At 40.4% G+C, this 26,335-nt stretch overlaps 1 protein-coding gene across 1 annotated transcript in view; it reads right to left on the bottom strand.

Moving 5' to 3' along the window:
- Positions 1-1,691: 1,691 nt before the first annotated feature.
- ABHD3 (abhydrolase domain containing 3, phospholipase) overlaps positions 1,692-26,335 on the bottom strand; it is a 52,396-nt gene continuing 27,752 nt past the window's right edge. The window contains exons 6-10 of the mRNA XM_038541815.1: positions 14,751-14,863; positions 9,302-9,475; positions 6,656-6,704; positions 6,411-6,576; positions 1,692-2,568 (exon numbers count right to left, since the gene is read on the bottom strand). Of these exons, the coding sequence (XP_038397743.1) occupies positions 2,390-2,568; positions 6,411-6,576; positions 6,656-6,704; positions 9,302-9,475; positions 14,751-14,863 (681 nt within the window). The 3' untranslated portion in view covers positions 1,692-2,389. The remainder of the gene's footprint in view (positions 2,569-6,410; positions 6,577-6,655; positions 6,705-9,301; positions 9,476-14,750; positions 14,864-26,335) is intronic.

Raw genomic sequence — 26,335 nt, 5'->3', positions numbered from 1 at the left:
CCATTTGAATAACTGTTTCCCCATACTATCACCAACACTATATATTATTAATCCTATATGTTATTAAACTTATAATCTCATGGTCACCATTCCCTTTGTTTTTAAATTTTGTACTTCCTAAACTACTAGTGAGATTGTCCACCTTTTTATAAATTTATTGGCTATTATTCTGTGAGTGTACTTTGTATATCCCTGCCCATTCTTCTATCAGATGTTTCATTACCAATTTTTAAGAGTTTCATTACCAATTTTTAAGAGCCAAAGGGCTTTTGGGGATACTAACCTACTGTAGTATAGCAAATGGTTTTCTCTGTCATTTTTATTCTAATATTGTTCACAGTGGTTTTGTAGAACTGAAGTTTTCATCTCTATATAATCATATCTGTCACTTCTCTTTTGAAAATATTTTACTTATTTATTTGAGAGAGAGAGAACATGGCCACAGAGGGAGAGGGAGAGGAAGAAGCAGACTCCCTGCCAGGCAGAGAGCCTGACTTGACCTCAGTCCCAGGACCCTGAGATCATGACCTGAGCTGAAGGCAGAGCCTGACTGAGCCACCCAGGCTCTCCTTTGTCACTTCTTTCTATGCGGGTTCTCACTTTCATATTTTGCTTCAGATGCACCTCCCCACTCTAAAATTTTTCCCATGTTTTCATCTAGTGCTTTTATGGATTTAAAAAATGTTTCTCTCTTTAACCTAGCTGGAATCAATTTTTGTATGTAGAGGGACGTGAAGCACTACCTCTCCCCCTGTAGCCCTCACCAATGAGTAAACAGTTTTCTTGATACAATTTTTGTTTACAATTTAGAAGGTAAGTCTGAAAGGCAGGATCAGCTCCACATGAACCATACAGGCTGAAAGTAATTATTACTATTGAATCAGTATATATGCTGTCCAGACAAACAAAGCTCTGGTATCATCAGTGCTATCATTCTAGACACAGTTATAAGGGAGTTTACAAGCACATTATTAGGAACTCTCACAAAGTGGCACTTTTAGTTAACAATTTTGTGTTAATATGTTTTGTACATGATTCTCTTAATGTGATAACTGGGCAAAAATGTACATATTTTATAAACAGGTGGAAATAGTAAAAAGAAAAAAAAATAAGGGGGAAAGAGGTTGAATGACATGGAAGCTACCACTCTCGGCTGGCCAGTCCAACAACCATTGGCAATCCCTTCTCCTTTGCTTGCCTACACGACAAAAGAAAAAGTTTACAAACTTGATTTCCCAGCCTCCTCAACCAGGGTGCCCATATGGCCCAGTTCCAGCCAATGCATATAAGCACATGTCTTAGATATGTCTGGCCCCACTCCTTTCCCCTTTTCCACAAACCTGACGTCAGAGCTGCAAAAGACATCCTGTGTCTAGGAGATAACTAGCTACCCTGCTAAGTGGAGTGGAAACAGAAAAATCCTGAGTCTTTGATGACATTGGAAACCCCTACACCAGTCCTGGCCTGCCTGGAGACTTTTTATCATGCAAGATAATTAAATATTGTAATTCCCAAGTCATTGTTAGGTTTCCTGAAGCTGAAAGTATTTTTAATTGGTACAAGTGATGTGAACCCTATATTCTGGAAACAGTGAAACAAAACATTTTAATATTTCTTACTAATGCACTCATGAAATTATCATAGATTAATTTCTAGGGATTACTTTTTTATAAAGACTCAAAAAGAAACAATTTAAAATGATAGAATTTATTTTAATATATTGATATATATGTATGCACATATACTATTTTAAAAATAAGCATGTAAACTATAATTGTTATAAAACATAAAACAGCCTTAATTTAATATTATCAGAGTAGTAATATTATCAGAGTATCAGCATGTATAGACATCAGTCTAATATTGTTGATTTGCTTTTTAAAGTTAGGATACATAAAAGGTTTAGTGCATTGTATTTTATCTTATTTCAGTTTTCATATTCTCGTCATTAGGTATAAATACCCTTAGGAATGTGCCAACTTACAACTTACATTCAAATAACCAAAATCTCTTAACAGTTATTAAAGTACCATTAAGTCACCTAAAATGAGTAATCTAAAAAAATACTAGCCTAAATTAAAACCCTGAGGAATTAAAATCTTTTTACACAATAGTTTTGGTTAAGTGCAATTCCATGTCTGACTACTTTAAGGTCATACTTGGTAAGGCATAGTAAAAATAAAATCTACATGAGTTACAATCTAAATCTATATTTCATTTCTTGCTACAAAGTTGTTTTGTTTCCCCCAAAAAAGTAGTTTTTGCATGTCATTCTGGACCTCTTCACCACCTGCTGGCTCATCTGTTTTATATACATACAATAGTTAAGATTTGGGCACTAAGCTGAGCTGCCTTTATGTGATGGTTCAGACAAAATGCACCTAAAGAATTACATGTTAGAGAGTTCATGTCCATGCTCCACCATGGCCTGTACAAACTGCTTGAAGACTCGATCCATGTAAGTGGACTGACGTGGCCAGATTCCCTCCAGAAAACCAATATGGCCTCCATAAGAAGTAAGGACCAATGCAACATTAGGGTTTTGCTTGGCAGTTTCAATTGGAATAGCTTGGGGTAAAAAAAGATGAGAGAGGAAAGGGTAAAGAAAAATACGTAATTATTACCAGTTTCCATTACGGCAAATACACACTTTTAGCATTTCCCATCGTTACAAACTGAAACACCATGACTTAAATAAATATTTGTAATGACTATGGCTAATAGAATAGGTCTAATTTGTATCAACCATTTATATTCTTATAACAGGTCATGGATACAGCTAGGTACTGAACCATTATTTTTAGAAGAATCAATCCAAGTGTTTACTCAAAACATAAAAGTATGAAAAGGCCCAGTCTTGTTTTGAAACAATAAAGTAATTCAAGGTATGGTGAATCCTTACATTATGCTGTAAGATCCTCACTTAGGTATTACATCAGGAAAACAACAACTCATCACCTTCATGAGAACTATAAATTCATTATGGATGAATTTGATTTATTTTATATGAAGTTAGATTCCTGAGGGGCCAGTTGTTGGCCATCTTAAGGATTCAAAGTTATACAATGATTTTTTTAAAATATTGATTGATTGATTGATTGATTGGGGGCGGGGAGAGAGAGAGAGAGAGAATGAACAGAGGGGAGGGGTAGAAGAAGCAGGCTTCCTGATGAGCAGGGAGCCTGATGTGGAGCTCAAAGCTAGGACCCTGAGATCATGACCTGAGCTGAAGGTAGACACTCAACCAACTGAGCCACCCCAACACCCCTATACAATAATTTATATAGTAAAAACATATATAGCAAAAAAGAGTGCAATGAAATACTTCGTTTTGAAAATACAGTTGCTATATTTAAATAATTCACTAGTAATGACAATCTTCATATATGCTACAAAAATCTATCCCTTTTTTTTTTTTTATGATAGTCACACAGAGAGAGAGAGAGAGAGGCAAAGACACAGGCAGAGGGAGAAGCAGGCTCCATGCACCGGGAGCCCCACGTGGGATTCGATCCCGGGTCTCCAGGATCACGCCCTGGGCCAAAGGCAGGCGCCAAAACGCTGCACCACCCAGGGATCCCTATCCCTTTTTTTTTTTTTTTTCTATCCCTTTTTTTAAAAGATTTTATTTACTTATTCACGAGACACACACACACACACACACACACAGAGGCAGAGACACAGGCAGAGGGAGAAGCAGGTTCCACGCAGGGAGCCTGATGTGGGACTCGATCCTGGGACTCCAGTATCACGCCCTGGGCCGAAGGCAGGCGCCAAACAAGCTGAGCCACCCAGGCATCTCTACAAAATCTGTCCTGAGTAATAACTTCACTCTAAAGGATGTGAATTGAAGTTGTTTTATTTTTATTTTTTCTCCCATGCTTAGAGTTCACAGTGAAAATGTTTTGATTTAAGATCTATAATGAATCACAACCTGGCATGAGAACTGTTTTAATTTCAGATACTGCTAAAGCTTATCTCCTTAATTAAGTTAAGGTGGTTGTTGCAGTATTTTAGACCTTTAGGTCTTGGGCAGAGTCTTAAGGGTAAATGAGCTAATTAAAGGTAAGATCTCCGTACCCCACACCCTTCTAATGAAGGAAAGGAAGCTGACACAGCTCCTCTCACAGTTCTCTAGGAGAACGAAGACCCTTATAAGATGGAGCTGCTGCTGTGCGCAAATTGCTGGTTCTAACGATGTACTCAGTTTGACCCCTCACAATGCTCCCTGAAGAATAAACTTCAAGATCCTAAATCAAGGCTCAGCAACCCAAGCCCTTGCCCAAATGGGTCCTGCACTCACATCCTTAGCCAATGCCACCTAAAGAAGAGTATCTCTTATCTTGGGATAAGGCATGTGAGCTCAAGGGGAGGGGCGGGTGAAATGACATATTATTTTTGCTATTCCTTTTTCACCTTACATTAAAGGCTTTGACTTAGAATGCTTCATTTGCCTCTGATTGAATTATTATGAGTCCAAATTTCACACTCTGGATACACTCAGGAATTTCTAACACTGATACTTACAGTTCTATCAGAAGAACAAAGACTGTGCCACGTTGGAGTCACGTGAAAGATGCTGGCTGCCTGTGCTCTCAGAATGCAGACAATTGCCTACTATTTCAATGTGGCAAGACTATCTTAAGGACTTGGGAAAGAACAGGGAATAATGAGTTTAAATTTCAACCAAGGGGGCAGGTTAAAATGCTGAGAAATTTTGGTTGGTAAAAAAAGGGCCTGTGAAATATTAAAAAAAAGAGAAACACTACACTTTCTTAATCCAATGAAAATAGGCTAAATAACCACCACATAATTCAACGAATACTAAATTTCAGTTTCAGTTCTTGATTTGTGGTGAAAGGCCAAAAAGTTCCAGCCATCTAAAGTCACTTGCGTTTATCATAAATCACACAATAAAATGATAGGTGATTTTTATTTTTATATACTTTGGGGGATTTTCTGAACTATTGATAATGCATATATGTTGTGTTTGTAGTCAGATTAACTCTTTTTTTTTTAAATGAAGTACTTGGGGAAAATGTTTTTAAAGTATTTGGGGGGAATAAGAAGAAACTTTATAAAAGCTTTGTGGGGGTACTGGGTGGCTCCATTGGTGGAGGATGAGTGTCTGCCTTCAGCTCAGGTTGTGATCTCAGGGTCCTGGGATCAAGCCCTGCTGTCATGTCAAGTGCTCCCTGCTCAGCGGGGAGTCTGCTTCTCCCTCTCTCTTTCCCTCTGCTGCTCCCCGCTGCTCATGTTCTCTCTCAAATAAATAAATAAAATCTTTTTTAAAAAAAAAAGCTTTTTGAAATTTCATTAGATAAAGAATTAGAGGTCAAGTCTGCTGATCCTCATGATGAATTCTTATCATCTTATGTTGCTTTGATGTATGAACACATGTGTATATATCTTTGCCACCAAATTCCGTATTTCTTTTTTTTTTTTTAATTTTTTTTTTTTTTTTTTTTTAATGATAGTCACAGAGAGAGAGAGAGAGAGGCAGAGACACAGGCAGAGGGAGAAGCAGGCTCCATGCACCGGGAGCCCGATGTGGGATTCGATCCCGGGTCTCCAGGATCGCGCCCTGGGCCAAAGGCAGGCGCCAAACCGCTGCGCCACCCAGGGATCCCCAAATTCCGTATTTCTTAAATTACGAGAGCAAGGAAGTTAATTTGGGCATAATTTCCTTTTATACAGTATCCAGGGAAAAGCAGACTGTTTCCCTTCAAATGTGACCAGATGTGCTTACACTCATTGAGACAGTCAAGGACATCATGTTTATAAAGTCTCAAGTTTTCTTTCAGGTTAAAAGAGGAGAAAAGTTCCAAAGCCTTCTGCTTAAGAATCTCAGAAGACGGGATCCCTGGGTGGTGCAGCGGTTTAGCGCCTGCCTTTGGCCCAGGGCGCGATCCTGGAGACCCGGGATCGAATCCCACGTCGGGCTCCCGGTGCATGGAGCCTGCTTCTCCCTCTGCCTGTGTCTCTGCCTCTCTCTCTCTCTCTCTGTGTGACTATCATAAATAAATTTAAAAAATTAAAAAAAAAAAAGAATCTGAGACGAAAAGGCAAATGATGACAGTGAACTTATGAGGCAAGGATATTGCAACATAATTTGTCCAAAGAACAGTGTATTTGATAAGAAGGAAAGGTTATAAAAAATGAGAACAAGTGAAATATTCAAAGTCATAATTCACTCAAAACCTCTTAAAATGAACCAGATAAGGGTCTGTGAAAGCATTTAAAATTATCTCAGACATTTAGATACTAAATTATCAGTATCTATTTTTTTCTATTGCAGTGGAAAACATTTTATATGACATTTTACTTCTCAGTATTGTATGTTCTTAAAAAGAACAGTATTTTAAAATGGCTACTTCATATCAAGATGTATAGAAATATGTTAATTTTACCATGACTTGGTGAGAAAACATCATCCACAGAATTCAGACACAACACTGGGATTCCTACTGACTTCAGCCTACGATTGGGGCTGGCATCAGTATAATAATCATCAATTGTTTGGTACCCAAACATGACTGAAGTGAATCGCTTATCAAACTCTCTGATGGATTTAGCCTGAAAAATAAAAACAGATTATCTCCATCCTTGGAATTGAAAGAAGAAATCAAAATTTTACATAAATTTTCTCTCCTACCTTCATAACATGATCCATGTCTATTTGTTTTACAAACATGTGCCGGTGCCTGCAGCAAAAGAATTTCAAAGGTAAAAAATTAAGATAAAAAAAACCGAAGGTCATTGCTATCTCAATCATACCTAAAGTACATCATAATAAATAACTGAACAGTCTAACACAGGGCACAAAGTTGGCACTCAATAAATATTTACTTAATCAGATTAGCAGAAGTACATTGATATTTTTCCTCAAGACAATTTTTTTTTTCTCAAGACAATTTTTAAAAGTACTTTTTTTTTTATTTTTTTTTTATTTTTTTATTTTTTTATTTTTTTTAATAGTTTCTTTTTTTTTTTTTTTACATTTTTTATTTATTTTTTTAATTTATTTATGATAGGCACACAGTGAGAGAGAGAGAGGCAGAGACACAGGCAGAGGGAGAAGCAGGCTCCATGCACCGGGAGCCCGATGTGGGATTCGATCCCGGGTCTCCAGGATCGCGCCCTGGGCCAAAGGCAGGCGCCAAACCGCTGCGCCACCCAGGGATCCCAAGTACTTTTTTTTTTAGAGAGAGAAAGAGAGGGCTGGGGGGGAAGAGGAAGAGGGAGAGAGAGACTCCTAAGCAGGTTCCACACCAAGCAAGGAGGTTAACATGGGACTCGATCTCACATCCTTGACCATGACCTGAGCTGAAATCAAGAGTTGGATACTTAACCGACTGAGCCACCCAAGTGCCCCCAAAGTACTTTCTTAAAAAATTGAAGGCCACTGATCTATATTTATTTTTATTTTTTAAAATATTTTATTTATTTATTCATGAGAGACAGAGAGAGAGAGAGAGAGAGAGGCAGAGACACAGGCAGAGGGAGAAGCAGGCTCCACACAAAGAGCCCGATGTGGGACTCAGTCCTGGGACCCCGGGATCATACCCTGAGCCAAAGGCAAATGCTCAACCACTTAGCCACCCAGGCATCCCTGAACTAATTTTATAATAATACACATAAATATTGCTTCATAACAAGTTGTACCTACACACTGCTACTATTAAATCAATTTGACTAAAAAGGCCTTACGTATTGCCAGAAGCTTTCAATTGAATAAACCACCTGAAGACATTATTTTTAAAATGCGATGTTGAAAATTAAATTTTATATTTTATATACTTATTTTTTAAATGGTGGTCACTTTTCTTTCTTTTTTTCTTTTTAAATATTTTATTTCTTTATTTTTAAGTAAGCCCTACACCCAATGTGGGGCTTGAACTCATGAGTCAGGGGTCACATGCTCTACCAGGTGGCTCAACGACTCAGAGCCAGCCAGGTGCCCCTTAATGGTGGTCATTTTTCTTTCTTTTTTTTTTTTTTTTTAAAGATTTTATTTATTTATTCACAAGAGACACACACAGAGTGGGGTGGGCGGGGGAGGCAGAGACACAGGCAGAGGGAGAAGCAGGCTCCATGCAGGAACCCCGGGTCTCCAGGATCAGGCCTGGGCTGAAGGCGGTGCTAAACTGCTGAGCCACCCGGGCTGCCCACTGGTCATTTTTCTTATAAAATCAATATGTTAATTCCCAAATCATTCTCTTCAATTTTCTTGCTACTGTCCCCCTTTTCACTGACAATGAGTAATTAGTGATCTAACTTTTTAATATTTTAAGCAATATTTTATAATCAACATATCTAACTTAATAAGGCTAAGTTTAATGTAATATCTAATATCAACTTTTGGGATATCTATGGTTTTCAATAAGTCCTGTACAAATTCACTGGACTTTTTATTTAGCATTTATATTACATTGATTAATTCACCTAAAAACAGATGGTAAAAGTCATCAAAATAGAAACAGAAACATCTCTCCTTTGGTACCATACCAATTTAAATGGTAGAAGATATGCAAACAATTCCAGAAAAACTAATGCAAACACAGTAGTCTGGTAATGTTAAGAACTGGGGCGGGGGTGGGGTGGGGCTGAGAATATCCAAGTGAAATGCATTTCCCTAAGCTTCTAAAACATATGCTTGCTTGTAGGGCACCTGGGTGGCTCAGTGGTTGAGCATCTGCCTTCGGCTCAGGTCATGATCCCTGGGTCCTGGGATTGAGGCCTGCATCGGGCTCCCCACAGGGAGCCTGCTTCTCCCTCTGCCTGTGTCTCTGCCTCTCTGTGTCTCTCAGGAATAAATAAAATAAAATCTTGAAACAAACATATACTTGTAAGCATATGCTTAAAAAACTATATTATTCAGCACTAAAAACACTTAGTACATTGCTTATTACCTAGGAAAGAATTAGATATTAATAGATTAACAACAGGTAGAAAATCTGGGGAAATAGCCCATAATGTTATTCAACACAGTCAATGTTAACGTTTTTAAGTCTTTTGGAATAATTTAGAACAGTGATCTTCAAAGCAGGGGCACATACCCTAGGGGTTGTAAAACAGTCCACTGAGATACAGAAAGAAAACATTACAACCTTTATGTACATTTTTAGCATTTACTTAAAACCTTTTTAGTTTTGTATATAACAATGAATATTTGGGTACCATAGTAAAGGTATATAATGTAAACATAAGTATACAGATCTTAGCAGTGTTATATAACTTTTTTCTGTTGAGGCATGTACCCCAAAAAATTTGGAGACATCAGATTTTAAAGATGACTTACTTATTTACTGAAGACTGGAGGCAAGTTGTCAAGTAATAGTTAAAAAGCAGCCAGTTGAGTGGTTTCTCCAATGACTCAGAGCAAGCAAAAGTATTCCAACCAACTGAAAAAGTTGCAGCTGCCTTTAAAGGAGTTTTCGGCCCAATTTTGCCCAGGTAATTCAAAAGCAGCATTCTAAAATGGGGAGAAACAGGAAACTTTGTGAGGAATTTGTTACCTCTCATGATATCTTATTTTTAACTATGGACTTTACCTTAACTATGGAGAAGAAAAAACATAAACCAGTGTTTAAGACCTTTATCTTTGGAAAAATATGCAAGTATCTTCATTTTTTCCTTAGGTTCACATACTTATTTATCTTGTAGTTGGCTGTAATGTGAATAGCCAAGGCATACCGTTATTATGTGTATGTGTATCCTTGTATGAAGGAAAATATAAGAAAAATCCTGTGTAAGAGTAGGGTGGGTTTTTTCCTTCCTTTCTCCCTTCCTCCTTCTTTCTCTCCTTCCTTCCCTTGCTTTCCTTCCTCTCTTTCTTTCATTTTAAAAAATAATATTGGAGGTTTATTAAAAATATGCAAATCCTTGGGCCCCAGCTTCTAAGTGAATGTTTAATTTTGGTATGTGAGGGGTGTTTCAGGCCAATTTTCCTATAATGGGCAATAGAATAAATATTTTGGGCTTTGCTGGCCATATAATAACTGTCACAACTACCTAACTACATGGTTGTAGTGCAAAAGCAACTATAGATAATACATAAATGAACAGACATTGCTGTCTTCCAACAAAACATTATATATGGATGAGATTTAAATTTCATGTAATTTTCACATGACACGAACTGTTATTTTTCTGATTTTTTTCCAGCCATTTAATTAAAAAAAAATTTTTTTACAGACTTTATTTATTTAGGGGGAGAGAGAGATACACACTCACACAGCATGTCCATGTGCATGCGTGCACGAACTGTGGGGAGGGCAAAGGGAGAGCGAATCTTAAGCAGGCTCCATTCCCAGTGCAGAGCTGACATGGGGCTCCATCGCACAAACCTGAAATCATGACCTGAGCCAAAATCAGGTGTTGGATGCTTAAGTGATTGAACCACCCAGGTGCCCCTTCTTCAACCATTTAAGAATATAATAACCATTCTTAGCTCTTGGACAAAACAGATTGCCAGATTTGACCTGTGGGCCTTGGCATAGATGAGAGAGTGTGAGGAGTGGTTTTCAGACATGGCTGCATATTGTAACCACCTGGGGAGCTTTCAAAATTATCACAGATCTCTGGGTTTAACACTGGAGATTGTGAGTGATGGGTCTGGTTGCCTCTGAGCTCTTGCTTCCTAAATGTAGTCTCTAAAGGGCTCCCAAACTTAAGAGTTAGACTTTTTGAGTTGTGGTAGAGCTCTTGGCCCCCGAAGTCACTTGTTTTCTCTTCCTATCCTTTCCTGTTTAAGCTAATACAAATGTCAGAAATCCAAGTTTAACATTACCAAGAGAAAGGATGATAGCCTAAATTCTGTTTTTTATTATATATTTTTTTAAAGATTTATTTATTCATGAGAGACACACAGAGAAACAGAGAGAGAGAGAGGGGCAGAGACACAGGCAGGGGAGAAGCAGGCTCCTCACAGGGAGCCCATTGTGGGACTTGATCCTGGATCCTGGGGTCACTCACTACCTGAGCCGAAGGCAGACACCCAACTGCTAAGCCACCCAGGCATCCCTATTTTCTGTTTTTTATTACTCCAATTGTGGAGGTTCTGAAATAGAATGGATAAAAATTCTGTATTATTCTCTTTCCCAGCCCAAGTGGCTTGCAGGGAATGGGATGAGGCTTCAGATCAAAAGTGGAGATTTTGTTTTTGCAAATGACTCTTAATAATGACTGTATTCCTGGTATACAGTACTGTGGTTCACTACGTCATTTACAGAATGTTTACTTTCCTGCAAACAGTTCATTCCAGGGTCCTAGTTTTGGTGGTACTAATTCTTTGGCTGGAAGTCACAGTGTGCTGGGAAGTTGGTATAATGGGCAAACTGGAAGGGTTGGAAGGGAAGCTCTCAGGAGTAGGAAGAAACAGTAGTATCCATGGCCAAGTCAGCAGAGCATGGTGGGAAATACTTAACTATTATGCAAGAGAAAAATAATATCAAGATGTCACTCCAAAAAAGGTTGTTTTACTTTGATAATAAAAGGACTCCATTTTTTTTCACCAAATGAAAAGAAACAGAGAGACAGAAAAGGAATCCATGAATTAACAGACTTAAGAGGCGGGACGCTTGGGTGGCTGAGTGGTTGGGGATCTGCCTTTGGCTTGGAGCATGATCCCGGAGTCCCAGGATTGGGTCCCGCATCAGGCTCCCTGCATGGAGCCTGCTTCTCCCTCTGCCTGTGTCTCTGCCTCTCTCTCTGTGTGTGTCTCAAATGAATGAATGAATGAATGAATAAATAAATAAATAAATATCTTTAAAAAAAAAGAGAGAGACTTAAGAGGCATACTAATCCCAATATATAGATATTCTCTGGTTCCTGACTCAAACACACTGTAAAACCAACTGTCGTACCTGGGTGGCTCAGTGGTTGAGCTGTGGGACCTAAGGAATTTAACAAAAATCCCCTACCCCTGGACAAGCAGAGCAGGACTAACTCCATTTTGTGCTGCACCCGCCATCTCATGTATAACCCCCACATGACCTGCTTATTGCTTAAGGCACTCCCCCACCCTAGTCAAGCAGCTGAGCACACCCTTACTGGAAACTGGCTCATATAGGAATGCGGAACCCCTAACCGCCAAAGAATGTAAACCCCGCCTTTTGCCCACCAAACCTGCACACCAATTCTGACCAGAGTGATAGGCTAGTTCAAACGGTCACTATAGGGTAAATGCTAATTCAATTGGCCACCTGCATGCGGACCACACGACTATGCAACTTTCTGTGTGTGTTACAATCTCATTGGCCACTGGCCTCTATAAAACCGCTACGCCTCTTAACCTCGGGGTCCAAATCCCTGCTCTGCTGTGTCGGGTATACTTGGATCCAAGCTCGAGCTTGCAAATAAACCCTCGTGCGCTTGCATGGTGTCGGCTCCTTGGTGGTTTCTCGGATTTGCAATCTTGGGCACAACAGAGCATCTGCCTTCGGCTCAGAACGTGATCCTAGGGTCCCAGGATCGAGTCCCGCATCTGGCTTCCCACAGGGAGCCTGCTTCTCCCTCTTTGTCTGTCTCTCTCTGTGTCTCTGATGAATAAATAAATAAAATCTTTAAAAAATAATACAATAAAACCAACTGGGGAAACTGACACTGACAAAACACTTGATAATTCTTAGGAATTATTGTTAGTTTTGTTCGGGTATGATAATGGTATTTTGTGTGTGTGTGTTTTAAAGAGAGTCTACCTTTTAGAGATACCTACTGAAATATTTATAGTGATATCTGATATGTATTTAAGATAATCAGAATTAGGGAGGAATGGCGGGTGATACTGATTAACAAGACTATTGGTGAGTTGATAATTATAGAAGCTGCATGAAGAGTTGATTAATATTGAAGCCAGATGATTAGTATATATGGGGGGTCATTATACTCTTTTATATATACTTAGAATTTCTATACATTCTTTATTTTTTTAAGATTGATTATTTATTTATTTATTTATTTATAGAGACACACACACACACAGAGGCAGAGACACAGGCAGAGGGAGAATCAGGCTCAACGCAGGGAGCCTGACGTGGGACTCGATCCTGGGTCTCCAGGATCACGCCCTAGGCTTCAGGCGGCGCCAAACCGCTGCGCCACCGGGGCTGCCCTCTATACATTCTTTAAAGCTTGTTTACCAGCTCATTGGGAGCTGAAACCTGACTGGGTCTAGCATGGCGTGGATTCCTTGGCTAGACTCAGTTCTGGCTTAAATCCCCTACTTGGTCCCAGGCATCACAGGCTTGGGGATTACCCCAGTCTACAGGGGCACTGGACATTAGGATCTTCAACACTACGCTTTTGTCTGTTGCCTTTCCAAATGAAAAAAAACGTGTCAAGCTGTAAAACACATCCCCAAGTGGTAAGCCCACTTGGGAACGTGTCACAGTGCTAGGCAACTAGAAAGGGTGCTTCCTTCAAACAATTTACAAGACATTAATATTCAACCAGCTGCAAAGGCTAATGGTCAAGTTTTGCCTTCAGGCACTGAGGATTCAAAGTGACATGAATAGGCATTTCCCAGGAGCTTCTGAATAGAGAATCTGGGCCTGTTTATGTAAGGTCTGGCCTTTAAAAAGTCAAGAATTTATATGATTAAGGGGAAAACTTCAGCCTGCACCCTGTCCTCCACAGCTCACATTATGGGGCATAGGAAAGAGAAGTACATCGAGCACAATTCGGAGGTTCTGACTGGGTTTTCTGCTCTGATTCAGATTTCTTCCTTTAGTAGGTCAAGCCAGACCTTCCATGCTAATGTAAGAAATGTATTCTTTTCTTCTTAGTTTTATGTTTATCAGAATCTAAAAAGCTGTGGTTAACAACTATTTTTCAGAATCTATCATTTGTAAAGCCTGTTCATCTTCAAGTAAATATGCTTCTGAGATGTTCTGAAAATTGAAAGATAAATCAATTATAAAATTAAGAAAAAATATTTTCTATCTCATGTGTTTGCTGATTTATAAATGTAGTTTTGGTCAAGCGTTCAGGGAATCTAAGCATGGTAAAATTCCAGATAATTAAAATTTTGGATTTTATTAAGTTCATAATCATTGGAACAAAAAGACAAATAATTATTAGTAGAAATGAGTAAACATGGTATAAATATTCCAACTAATCCTCAGTGTAACTGCAAGAAGCACAAAGTATAATAATATTCATATGCTTAAAATAGCAGCTAGAGTAGGGGTTAACAATAAAACTTCAGTTTCTAAGAGACCATTCCAGGGTAGGTCCATCTGCCCAGCAACAAAACAAAACAAACAAAACCACCACCACCTGGAGAAAAAAAATTTGAAGGCCTCTTCAGCTGGAGAGAGCAAGAAGTAATTATTTCTATGATCGGAATGATGAAAGTCAGGCTACAAGGTCAGCTTCCTGTGTGGTGCCAGAGGACGCACTTACAGGGACAGCTGGGAGTCAGTACTTCAGGGAATGGGAAGGTCAACATGGCAGCTGCTGAATGATGGGAATCAATGTCATATGGTTTCAACAAGCCTCCAGGCTCACAAAATCCTGAGTCTCCCAAGGAAATACTTTATCCTTTTCACCACAGAGACCAACTGCCAAGCAAACATACTACAATTTGCCTGGATTAATTCCTTCATTCATTCAACCACACGTGGTAAAATAAGATAAAAATAATCAAACATTTATTTTTAAATGTCTCTGTGGCTTATAGTCTCCTGAAAGAAGCAGTCAAGTAAGAGCACTTCTCCCTCAGACATTTTAGGAAGGAAAAACCTTACCCTCCCATCGAAACCCCTGCTGCCAGGAAAGGAGCGGAAGGGTACAGACTGTGCACGTGGTGAATAACGGTCTCCAAGTCTTCGGTGTTAGCACAACAGTATGTCCTCGGTGTCTGTAAGCAGAGACAGGCAAAGTATAAAATTTGAAGTTCTAGAGGTTAATGACTTGTATAATGCAGAAATGTAAAAAGAGCAAGAAGACAAATATGAGAAAAAAACCTTTGTTTGAACATATTGTAACAATTTATCATCCTCCTATCTTGCAGTATATGCCATTTAAAGTCAACACTAGGTGCACCTGGGTGGCTAAGTCAGTCAAGTGTCCGCCTTTGGCTCAGGTCACGATCCCAGACTCCTGGACTGAGTCCCACATTGGGCTCCCTGCTCAGCAGTGAGTCTGCTTCTCCCTCTCCCTCTGCCTGCCATTCCCCCTGCTTATGTGATCTCTCTTTCTCTCTCAAATAAATAAATAAACTCTTTAAAAAAAATTACCATCTGAGTTGGCAATAACCAAAGACTTTGGTCATGCAAGGAAGGCTTGATAGAAATAGGGCAAGACCAACACAAATACCTTAAATTAAATAGAATACACAGTACCACATTCAAATGTCTCTCCAACTTAACAAGAACAGAGTCAATTTAGAAAGAAAAAGCAAAGAATTACACTTTAAAAAAAATTATGCCTGACAAAGCCAAAGTACTTCTTTATTTAAAAAAATAAGCAAGCTAGAAAACAAAAGAGAGTTTACAATAAGGCCACAAAAAAATTAAATTGTGGTTTGGTTTCTAACTGGGGAACTGTTTATCCTGAGTGCTGTCTACCAATGAGGTTGTGTGGTTTTCTGGTTTTCTGGTGTTTTGCCTTCACTCTAGATTAGGCAATTTCTAGCTGGATTTATTAATGACATATGTTCCTTTACAATAATATCTCCATACAGTCCCAGCTGTGCTATACTGCAACAGACATTTAGAATGTTAAAATATGTAAAGCTGATTATGCCTCAATACATAATGCATTAAAACAAATGGTTTTCATGTGAACTCCAGCAATAAGGGCTCTATTTCTATCAGGAAAGCTTCACAAATGCTTTGTTTGAGCTGTGGGAGGAGAGGGCAATCCTCTCTGTAGAATAAATGCGAGAGTGTGTACATGGATATGTGTGAGTGTGTGCATGTGAGATAAAATAACCAGAAACTGACTGACATGGAGAGGAAGCTGGTGAACGCTGCTATAATAAAAACAGTTACCTGTACCATTCCTGACTTTACTATTCCAATAAATGATGATCACAATAGTAAGGTTCTGTTCACCCACCATTCAATCGCTAAGGAGAAGCCTAAGATAACTACAATTTTTAATGATCCCTCCAATGAAACTCAACCTAAAGCATTCCCTACTGCCTACTCTCATCTCTTTGAGGTCTGCAAATAGGAAACTTTCCAAAGACAAATGCTAACCTGACAAGATTTACAGCAGATAACAGTTATTAAATAATTAATTCTGTGTCTACAAAACCCTAAGGAAAATCCCACTATTATATCTATTTTATATAGGAAACTGAGTTTAGGGAACCCTGGGTGGCACAGCGGTTTAGCGCCTGCCTTTGGCCCAGGGCGCAATCCTAGAGACCCGGGATTGAATCCCGCGTCGGGCTCCCGGTGCATGGAGCCTGCTTCTCCCTCTGCCTATGTCTCTGCCTCTCTCTCTCTGTGTGACTATCATAAATAAATAAAAATTAAAAAATTTTTTTTAAAAAAAGGAAACTGAGTTTAGGGAAGTTAAAAGATTCCTGGCACACCTTACCAGCTAATATGAGACTGAGATACTTTATTTTATTTTATTTAAAGATTTTACTTATTTATTCATGACAGAGAGAGAGAGTAAGAGAGAGACAGGCAGAGACACAGGCAGAGGGAGAAGCAGGCTCCATGCAGGGAGCCTGACGTGGGACTCGATCCCGGGTCTCCAGGATCACGCCCTGGGCTGAAGGCAGGCGCTAAACCACTGGGCCACCGGGGCTGCCCTATTTATTTTATTTTTTTAAGATTTTTATTTATTTATTCCTGAGAGACACAGTGAGAAAGAGAGAGAGGCAGAGACACAGGCCAAGGGAGAAGCAGGCTCCCCACAAGGAGCCTGATATGGGACTCAATCTGGGATCCCAGGATCACACCCTGGGCCAAAGGCAGATACTCAATGGCTGAGCCACCCAGGCGTCCCAAAGCTGAGATACTTTAAAACATACATTGTGATTAAATGCATTTGAGGGGTTCAAATTCAATGTAAAATCTAAATGGATTAATATCTACTACCATGCTCTTTCATAGTGACTGAACAATTTGTCACAAGAATTCAGGTGAAGAAATCCTTACTTGGTATTTTTATTACATGAGAGTCTCTTCACACTGCATAGCTTTAAAATTTCTCAATTATTTGTGACAGTCACCAACATGTACTCTTGTCATGCAGGCTTGAAGTGAATGCATGCTCACACATGAGTTCATACGAATATATACACAGAGGTCAAGGTATGAAAAAAATGGCCTGCGGAAAATTATTACAATGAGAAAATAGTGCCAGGAAGGACCTGGTTCCTTATTTACACACATGGATATTGAGGCTCAGCAAGATTGAGGAATTTGCCAAAGGTCACAAAGTAACAGAGCCTGGATCACATGTTTGTAATTAGTTAACTACGTCTTGTAAAGCACCTGGATACCATGAGGGATTTAGTCAATAAATCAGCATCTGGGGCAGCCCTGGTGGCACAGTGGTTTAGTGCCACCTTCAGCCCAGGACGTGGTCCTGGAGGCCCAGGATTTAGTCCCACGTCGGGCTCCCTGCATGGAGCCTGCTTCTCCCTCTGCCTGTGTCTCTGCCTGTCTCTTTCTCTCTCTCTGTCTCCTTGAATAAATAAATAAATAAAACTTAAAAAAATAAATCAGCATCTGGTATCATCAGATAGGAATTGATTTTTCTGTAAATGTTTTTCTCTAGATGGATTACATTAAGATCAAAACTGATTAATACTGGCATGGATCAAAGTTGCCAGAACTCTGAAAACTCAGCAAAACTAGAACCTTTACGACATGATCTGCTTCCTGCCCACTCCCTTGGTTTCTGTGGTGGTGTTACCCCATTCTCCTCTTGCTGCTGGCTTTCCATTTCCTGCCTGGTTCCTGTCATTCTTCTCACAACCGCAATGTAAGTACTCATTCCCAAAAGTCTTGTCTTAGGCCTGCATCTGCTCCTCTGGTCAATATTTGATTCTTGAAGGACTTACCCACCTTCATGGCTTTATCAAACCACCTCTAGCAATGACCAAACCAACTCTGTACCCTCTCACCTCATCTTGAGCTCTAGATCCAAATTTCCAAGTTCTAGTAGGGAGCCTCACTATTGTGTTGTCAGTACTTCAAATTTAAAATGCCCCAAAGTAAACTCTTCTCTTTATATAGTGCTATAATGCTTCTCCTAACTTCCCATTTTTTTAAATAAACAACACCTATATTTTCCTAGTTGAAATGATAGGTGAGGGACGCCTGGGTGGCTCCGCGGTTGAGCGTCTGCCTTCAGCTCAGGGCGTGGTCCCAGGATGGATCCCGCGTTGGGCTCCCTGCAGCAAGCCTGCTTCTTCCTCTGCCTGTGTCTCTGAGTCTCTCTCTGTGTGTCTCTCATGAACAAATAAATAAATCTTTAAAAAAACCAACAACTGTAGGTGAAAGCAACCCTCTCAGGTCCTCTCCCTCCTCGGGAGCTTTGTACTATCACTTTGCTATGGCTCAATAAACCCTGTTTTGCTGCCTACCACTCTGTCTGGTCTTCGAAGCGGTATGACCAAGAACTGAGGGCACGAATGGAGAGAAAAATCCCGTAATGCTGATCTAAGGACACAGTGAGAAGACTGCTATCTGTGAACCAGGTAGCTGACCTTACCAGGTCCTTTGCGCCTCCAGATATGTTTGCCAATCCGCTTGGGATTTTCTACAAGAAGTCTGCTGCAATCTTGCAAGCGACCACCCTGGCTGAATAGACAGGCCCATCAGGCCACACACCTCAACGTACCCATAGGCCCTAACTGACCAATGGGCTACCTACAACCAGGCAGAGTTACCAAAAAGGGAGCATTCCATACGTCCCCATACCTCATCTTACCCCTTTACTATTTTTTAAAAGATTTTATTTATTCATGAGAGAGACAGAGAGAGGCAGAGACACAGGCAGAGGGAGAAGCAGGGTCACCATGGGGAGCCTGAAGCAGGACTTGATCCCAGGACCCTGGGATCACGACCTGAGCCAAAGGCAGATGCTCAACCACTGAGCCACACAGGGGTCCCTCATCTTACCCCTTTAAATACAGCCCCCACCCACTGCCTCCTGGCAGGCAGCCTCTCCTCTGCTGTTGCCTTGCAGTGTCTTCAATAAACTTCTCTCTCCTAAAAAAACAAAACAAAAAAACCCCCAAAAAACCGTGCATGACATTGCCTTCTCCCTCTCCCTTAATTTCATAGCCAATAAATTGCCAAGTCCTGTAGCTTCTTCTTCCTCAGTGTCTTGTGGGAAACACCAGAAACCCCTTCTTTTCACTCTAGTAAAGGCCTGGTAGGTTAGATTCTCCTGAGACAGGATGGGAGGACCAATAGTTCATTTGGAGGTGATACCAGGAAGCACCAGTAGGGGAATGGAGAAGTGAACTAAGGAGGGTCAATAAAGAACATGCGACCAAGCAGTTTGTGGCTATGGGCAACAGGGATCCAATCCTCTTGAGGCACTTTAGGACACTATGTGAATTTGGCTCAAACTGATCCCAAATGAGTGGCAAGACTGCTGGGTTCCACTAGTTCCCTTCACCCACTGGTTAAGCTCTGGGACTCCTGGTTGGTCCTGAGCACTGGTCCAGGTGGCTCCAGTGGCTAGAGAAGCCCCTGGGCAAAGGGATGTGAGTGCTTGCAGGTGGAAGCCATCAGGGAGGCATGCACGGGAATTTTAAGTGCCACAAGAATAAGGCTGTGACAAGGGTATGGCACCAACTGTCTCCGTTACCAGGCCTTTTTGCCTCTCACTTGGACAGCTGCAATAACCACTTAACTGGTTAACTCCCAGCCTTTGCTTATAACCACTTATAATTCTATCTCTCTCTCACTGCCAGATTAATTTTCCTAAAGAACATTTCTAGCCCTAATCATGACAATATTTTTGCTTAAAATTCTTGTGAGCTTATTCACTGCTGACTGAATTAAGGACAGATACTTCTGCCAAGTGTTCAAGGCCCTCCACAACCTGTCAAGCAACCTTTCCAGGCCTATATTTTACTATTTCTCCATGGGTAGAGTCTGGTCAATGAGACACGTCTATAGTTTTGTGTGCTGGCTTCATAGTATCTTTGAAATCTATGTAAACTTCATCTGCCAAGTATCCTTCACTGTCAACTCTGCCTGCTGAAATCATGCCTTCCATAAACATCGGGTAAAAGGCCAAGACTTGGCCCCCGACCTCTATAACCTCACAGTCTTTCCCAATTCTACCCTTTATTTTCCCAGCCAGTCTGCTCCTGGCCCACATTATTACCTACTTGTCCTATAACTATCTTACCTCTATCTCTGACAGTCAATACTTATTGAAACACACAGGACTGAAAAATGAAAAGACTTGATTGATTAATAACTTCTGCTGGTGCAAAACTATATGGTTATATCACATGACGTCTTGCTACTTGATGGTTCCAACAGGAAATATCATATGCTTGCTTTCTTCCCAGGGCTTGACTCTCACCAAAGAATGGATTCATGCAGGATACACAGCAAAGATACTAATTGCTAGGCCTGACAGAAATTTTTTTCAGGTCTAAAAATATAACTAGTGGCTTTTTAGACAAAACATTGGTTAATTCTCAGTTGCTAGGGCTACTAATGCAACCAGCAACTAATCCTATTGCAGTAATTCCTGTCTTTTTCCAAGCTTCCAGAACAGAGGTAGAGTAATCCATATCTAATGAGAAAAGGGATTACGGGAGACCTCGCAGGATTCAGCTGGGGGGTGGTGGTGGTGGTAAAAACTCTTTTTTACAGTGAGATGAGGATGGGAACAGTATTCTGGAAAAATGAAGAAAATCTAAAGGATAGATAACCTTCCAGCAGATGTTTGGGCATAAATATTTTACAAGTTAGAATAATTTGAAAATAATTACAAACCAAGATATTGTTCAAGTTGTTCAACTGCAGCTATGATCCGGGAGAAACAATAGTAGTTTGTTTAATGGCTTTTAGAGGTTCGTTTAAAGAAAATTACTGAAGACAAGATGAAGCAAAAATAATTCTTAATTGTTCACACATAATAGGAAAGGAATAAAGCATGTATTTTATATTCATCTATGGGCTACATACAATCTATCCTTCTTAATCAACTTCAAAAAAATAGATAAACTGAGTTCTCCCTAACCTGAAAGAGAATTTTCCTGTCCTGGTTTAAAGGTCATTTGTTTTAAAATGCAAATTTAATTTAAAAAGTGTTTTTTTTTTTTTTTTTTTTTTTTTTTGCCTAGAAACAAATTAAAATTCACCGTTAATCAGGTAGCCTGACTCTCTCTAGCTATTCTGGGAGGAGATGAATTTGCTAATCTGAAGCAAAAGCCATAACCCAGGACCCTTCTCTCAGTACTGCAGTGGCCTTACATCCAGTTCTGAAATGGGCCAGCTAGGATTTTAGTTTTCCATCCAGTAAAATGACAACTGAAAAAGACACTTATATGCCTTTTTAAAAAATCATTTCAATTTTGGTTGGCTGATGAATTTACAAGTATAGGTAGTATGCTATGACAGGGGCAAGTCTTACACTAACACCTCAAGGGTGTCTGGTTCAATGACCAGAGTTTGATAGTAACTTTTGCTACAAGTAAAATAATAATTTCATTTTTATTTTATTGTAATGTCTGATAATCATTTGGAACTTAGAATATTTCATTTTACAGCCTTCCTCTTTCAAGTATCTAAAGGTCTGTAACTGAAATATTGGCTAAGATGCCCCTCAAAGGAACTCTGTGACTCTTGGGTGCACCTAGGCTCCCAGAAGAAATCATCCTTTCATGAGTACTAATCATGCTTCGGAACTGATCTCTGTAGCGTGTTTTTATTGTTGCTACTGTTTTGTTTTCATTCCACCCACCCCTGGCCTAGTACTAGTGGCTAGATTTGCCTCTAGTCATTTGCCCACATTGATCTTATTTTTGGAAGATGAGTCTGTTAAACAGGAAGTCAGAGAAAACAACAGTATAATGAAACTGGCACTTTAATGAATAATCATTTTACATAGTTGTTGATAGACATGTAAAGTGACTAAGTGTCTACATGTGCCAGGGACTTTGATCGCTTCTTTTTTTTTCTTTAAAGAGTTTTATTTATTTATTCATGAGAGACACAGGGGGAGGGAGAAGCAGGCCCCATGCAGGGAGTCCAATGTGGGACTCGATCTCGGAACTCCGGGATCATATCCTGAGCCGAAGGCAGATGCTTAACTGCTGAGTCACTCAGAAGCGGTCCCTTTGATTGCTTCTTAAAATAACTAGCCACAAAACAAAGGGCCCCTGGAAATATCCTGGCCACCTCTGTGGGCAAGACGGCCTATGTGCCACATTCCCATTCATTTCTACATGGCTATAAACAAATGCACTCAAGCATATGCAGTCATGCTGTACAATAAATGACTGCAGTTTCGTAGTGGCTTAGAGCAGATCAGCCAGGTAGGCAGGAGTAATCCTTGGTCAGGTGCCTAAGAAGCAAGTCTTGTGCCCTGCCCTGGCTGGGTTTGGCACCAGAGATGGCTTGCCAGGGTCAGGGTTCCAAGGGAGGCTATCACCTCACAGCAGTCTTCAGCCCTGCCTGTACTTTAGACTCACTGGGAAGTATTAAGACAAATCACAGACGCTTGGACTCCACCCCAGACCAAATGAATCAGGATCTCGGTGGGGGATGGGGTCCAGGGATCGGTGTTTCTTAAAGCTTCTCAGAGGATTCTAATGTGCAGCCAGGGCTAAGAACCAACTGCTTGGAGAGCAGAAGAATAAAGAATAGGGTGAGAACTGAGCCAAGGGAGGAGGAGGCTGCAGTGACAAGAATGACAAAACCATCTAGAGTGACTCGGAAAGAGGGAAACCTAGTGCTATGGGAATTCCTTGCAGTGCACCAGGAAGTGCTGCCAAACATCGCATACCTTATAGGAACACCTGCCCCATATTAAATTCAATAAATGGTAGCTAACTATTAAATTATTGTCATTATTATTCCTAGGAATTCTTTAATTAACATTCTTTTTTTAAAAAAAATTTTTTTTAAGTTTTTATTTATTTATTCCTAAGAGACAGAGAGAGAGGCAGAGACATAGGCAGAGGGAGAGGCAGGCTCCTTGATGGGATCCCAGGACCCCGGGATCACGACCTGAGCCAAAGGCAGATACTCAACCGCTAAGCCACCCAGGCACCCCTAAAAAAGATTTTATTTATTCATTTGAGAGAGAGAGAAAGGAAGCACAAGCAGGGAGGAGTGGTAGAGGGAGAAGCAGACTCCCCGCTGAGCAGGGAGCCCAACAAGGGACTAGATCCCAGGACCCTGGGCTCATTACCTGAGCTGAAGGCAGATGCTTAACCCACTGAACCACCCAGGTAACCTAAACATTCTTTTTCTTTATTTGAAAATTGTTTATCGGGGATCCCTGGGTGGCGCAGTGGTTTAGCGCCTGCCTTTGGCCCAGGGCGCGATCCTGGAGACCCAGGATCGAATCCCACGTCGGGCTCCCGGTGCATGGAGCCTGCTTCTCCCTCTGCCTATGTCTCTGCCTCTCTTTCTCTCTCTCTCTCTGTGTGTGTGACTATCATAAATAAATAAAAATTTTAAAAAAAGAAAAAAAGAAAATTGTTTATCTATAGAGAATTGCACAATCTTTTGTGTACCTACCACTTATACCAGTTGGTATTACTGAACTGGACCTATCAATGTTAGGAAAAAGTTCTAAAGGATTCAACACATTCATACCCATGTTTGGCTGAGATCAGCCTTCCTGGGTTGTTCTGATCAAGTGGAGGAGGGAGGCAGGGTTTATTTCTGGAGCACTTAGGAAAGAGCAGATGTGGATGGGGCACAATGGTGCGGGAAAAGGTATGGTGTGTGGGAAAGGGGGTGCCTGAAAGTATGAATATGACAACTGAATTGTGCCCTGACACTGCCCTATATGTTCCTCTTCCCTCAGACCATAAGGAAGGTCCTTAATCCCTTCTAAATGCCTATTTCAGAAAACAGAGCTTAGGAGGAGAGCCCTACACCCCTCCCATCACATTAACTTCCAAAGCTAAGGTGGAAAACCTCCGTAGGAAACAAGAGCAGATTTCTCTAGATCTGAGTCCTTCATGAACCACCCATTATCTAATGTTGAGGTAGGTACCCTCTTGTTGAAAACCCTTTTTATCTCTAACCCTGGATTTTTAGCCTGACTTGACTTAAAGCCAGTGCTGAAAGGTAAAGACATTCCAACAAACAGCCTGAGTTTCTGACCCAAGACCACCAATCAGGTTTATGACCTCAGGCCTGTCACCTCCCTTTTCTAGAGGCATCTTCACCTAAAAAATGAGCTTTTCAGGATTAGAGGATCTCTGAAGCAAAGTGCCAGGCAAGGGTGAGATAAGTGCTCAGAATGTAAAATGTCAGAATGTAAAATAAGCACACTGCTTCTCTCACCAAGAGAATATTGCTATGACAAAAAAAAAAAAAAAAAAATTCTGCTCACTTCCACAGTGTGCTTGGAACTGAAGGTGACTTACATTCTGTTGCAGTCCCTTGTCTTGTCAGGGGCTGATATCAGATAACATGAGAGAAGTGGAATTGATCCGTAAAGCCACATTTTGAGCAGTACCTGCTTTAAAGTATCTTCTAGCTTCTGCTTTCCCTTTTGGCTCTCCCTTACCTGCTGAACTAGCTCTAACTTGACTGGAGAGTGCCTGAAGGAGGCTTTTCTTTATCACAGCTTTATGAGACATGATTCCATGCCATACAATTCACCTATTTAAAGTGTACAGTTCATGGGTGTACTCAGTGGGTTAAGCATCTGCCTTTGGCTCAGGTCATGATCTCAGGAACCTGGGATCAAGCCCTGTATCACATCGGGCTCTCTGCTCTGCAGGGAGCCTGGTTCTCCCTCTCCTTGCTCGTGCTTTATCTCTCTCTCTCTCTCTCAAATAAATAAATAAAATCTTTAAAGAAATGGGTTTTAGGATATTCAGAGTTGTTCAACTACCACCACAATTTCAGAACATGTTTACCTCCCTAAAAAGAAACCCTTTACCATCAGCAGTCACCCTCACTCTCTCATCCCTAGGCAACTACTAGTATACTTTGTCTCTATAGTTTTGCCCTTTCTTTTTTCAAGATTTTATTTATTTATTTATTCCTGAGAGACACAGAGTGATGCAGACATATAGGCAGAGAGAAGCAGGCTCCTTGTGGGGACCAATACAGGACTCTATCCCAGGAACCCTAGGATCACGACCTGAGCCAAAGGCAAAAAAACCCCTGGACCACCCAGGTGCCCCTTAATATTTTATATAAATGATATCATACAACATGTGATCTTATATGACTGCCTTCTTTCACTTAGCATGATATTCTCAAGGTTCATCCATGTAATAGCATATCAATAGTTCATTCTTTTTTATTTTTTTAAAGATTTACTTATTTATTTATTTATTTATTTTATTATTTATTTATGATAGGCATAGAGAGAAAGGGAGAGAGAGGGAGAGAGAGAGAGAGGCAGAGACACAGAAGGAGGGAGAAGCAGGCTCCATGCAGGGAGCCCAATGTGGGACTCGATCCTGGGACTCCAGGAACGCGCCCTGGGCCAAAGGCAGGCGCTAAACCGCTGAGCCACCCAGGGATCCCCAGTTCATTCTTTTTTAATGCTGAATAATATCCAGTGATATGGAAATACTACATTTTCCTTACTCATTTATCCTTTGATGGACACCTAGGTTCTTTCTATTTTTTGGTTAATATGAATAATGCTGCTATAAATATTCATGTATAAGTTATTGTATGAAAATACATTTTCATTTCTCTTGGTTATACACATAAGAGTGGAATTGCTGGGTCATATGGTAATTCTATGTTTCACTTTTTGAGAACATGCCAGACTATTTTCCGAAGAGGCTAGGAGGTAATTGTATTTTAACTTTTTGAAGAAGTGCCAGACTCTTTTCCAAGGTGGCTATTTTCCTATTATGCCTAGAGACAAAGAAGTCTGTATGATACCATAAACAAAAAAAGGGGGGGGGGCACTATATAGCTTTCAACAAACTCAATTTTGCCTTTGTAAATTATCATTCCTAAACTAAGCTATAAACATAATGCTTCATAAAGTAATAATACTAGGGAGTGTGTGGCTAACTTGGATTCCTGGATTCCTAGCCTTGAAAACCCAACTGCAGAGAGCAAGAAAAGGTACCATCTACTCCAAGGGCTCCAGGAGCCCTGCAGGAATATCTGAGTGTCCATCTACTGAGACTAGGGCTTTCTGTTTCCTATAGTTAACAGTCCCAGGGAGG

The sequence above is a fragment of the Canis lupus genome, chromosome 7 (assembly GCF_011100685.1).
Source record: "Canis lupus familiaris isolate Mischka breed German Shepherd chromosome 7, alternate assembly UU_Cfam_GSD_1.0, whole genome shotgun sequence".
NCBI lineage: Eukaryota > Metazoa > Chordata > Mammalia > Carnivora > Canidae > Canis > Canis lupus.
The sequence above is the reverse complement of the archived record's forward strand: the minus strand, read 5'-3'. Positions and strand labels throughout refer to the sequence as shown.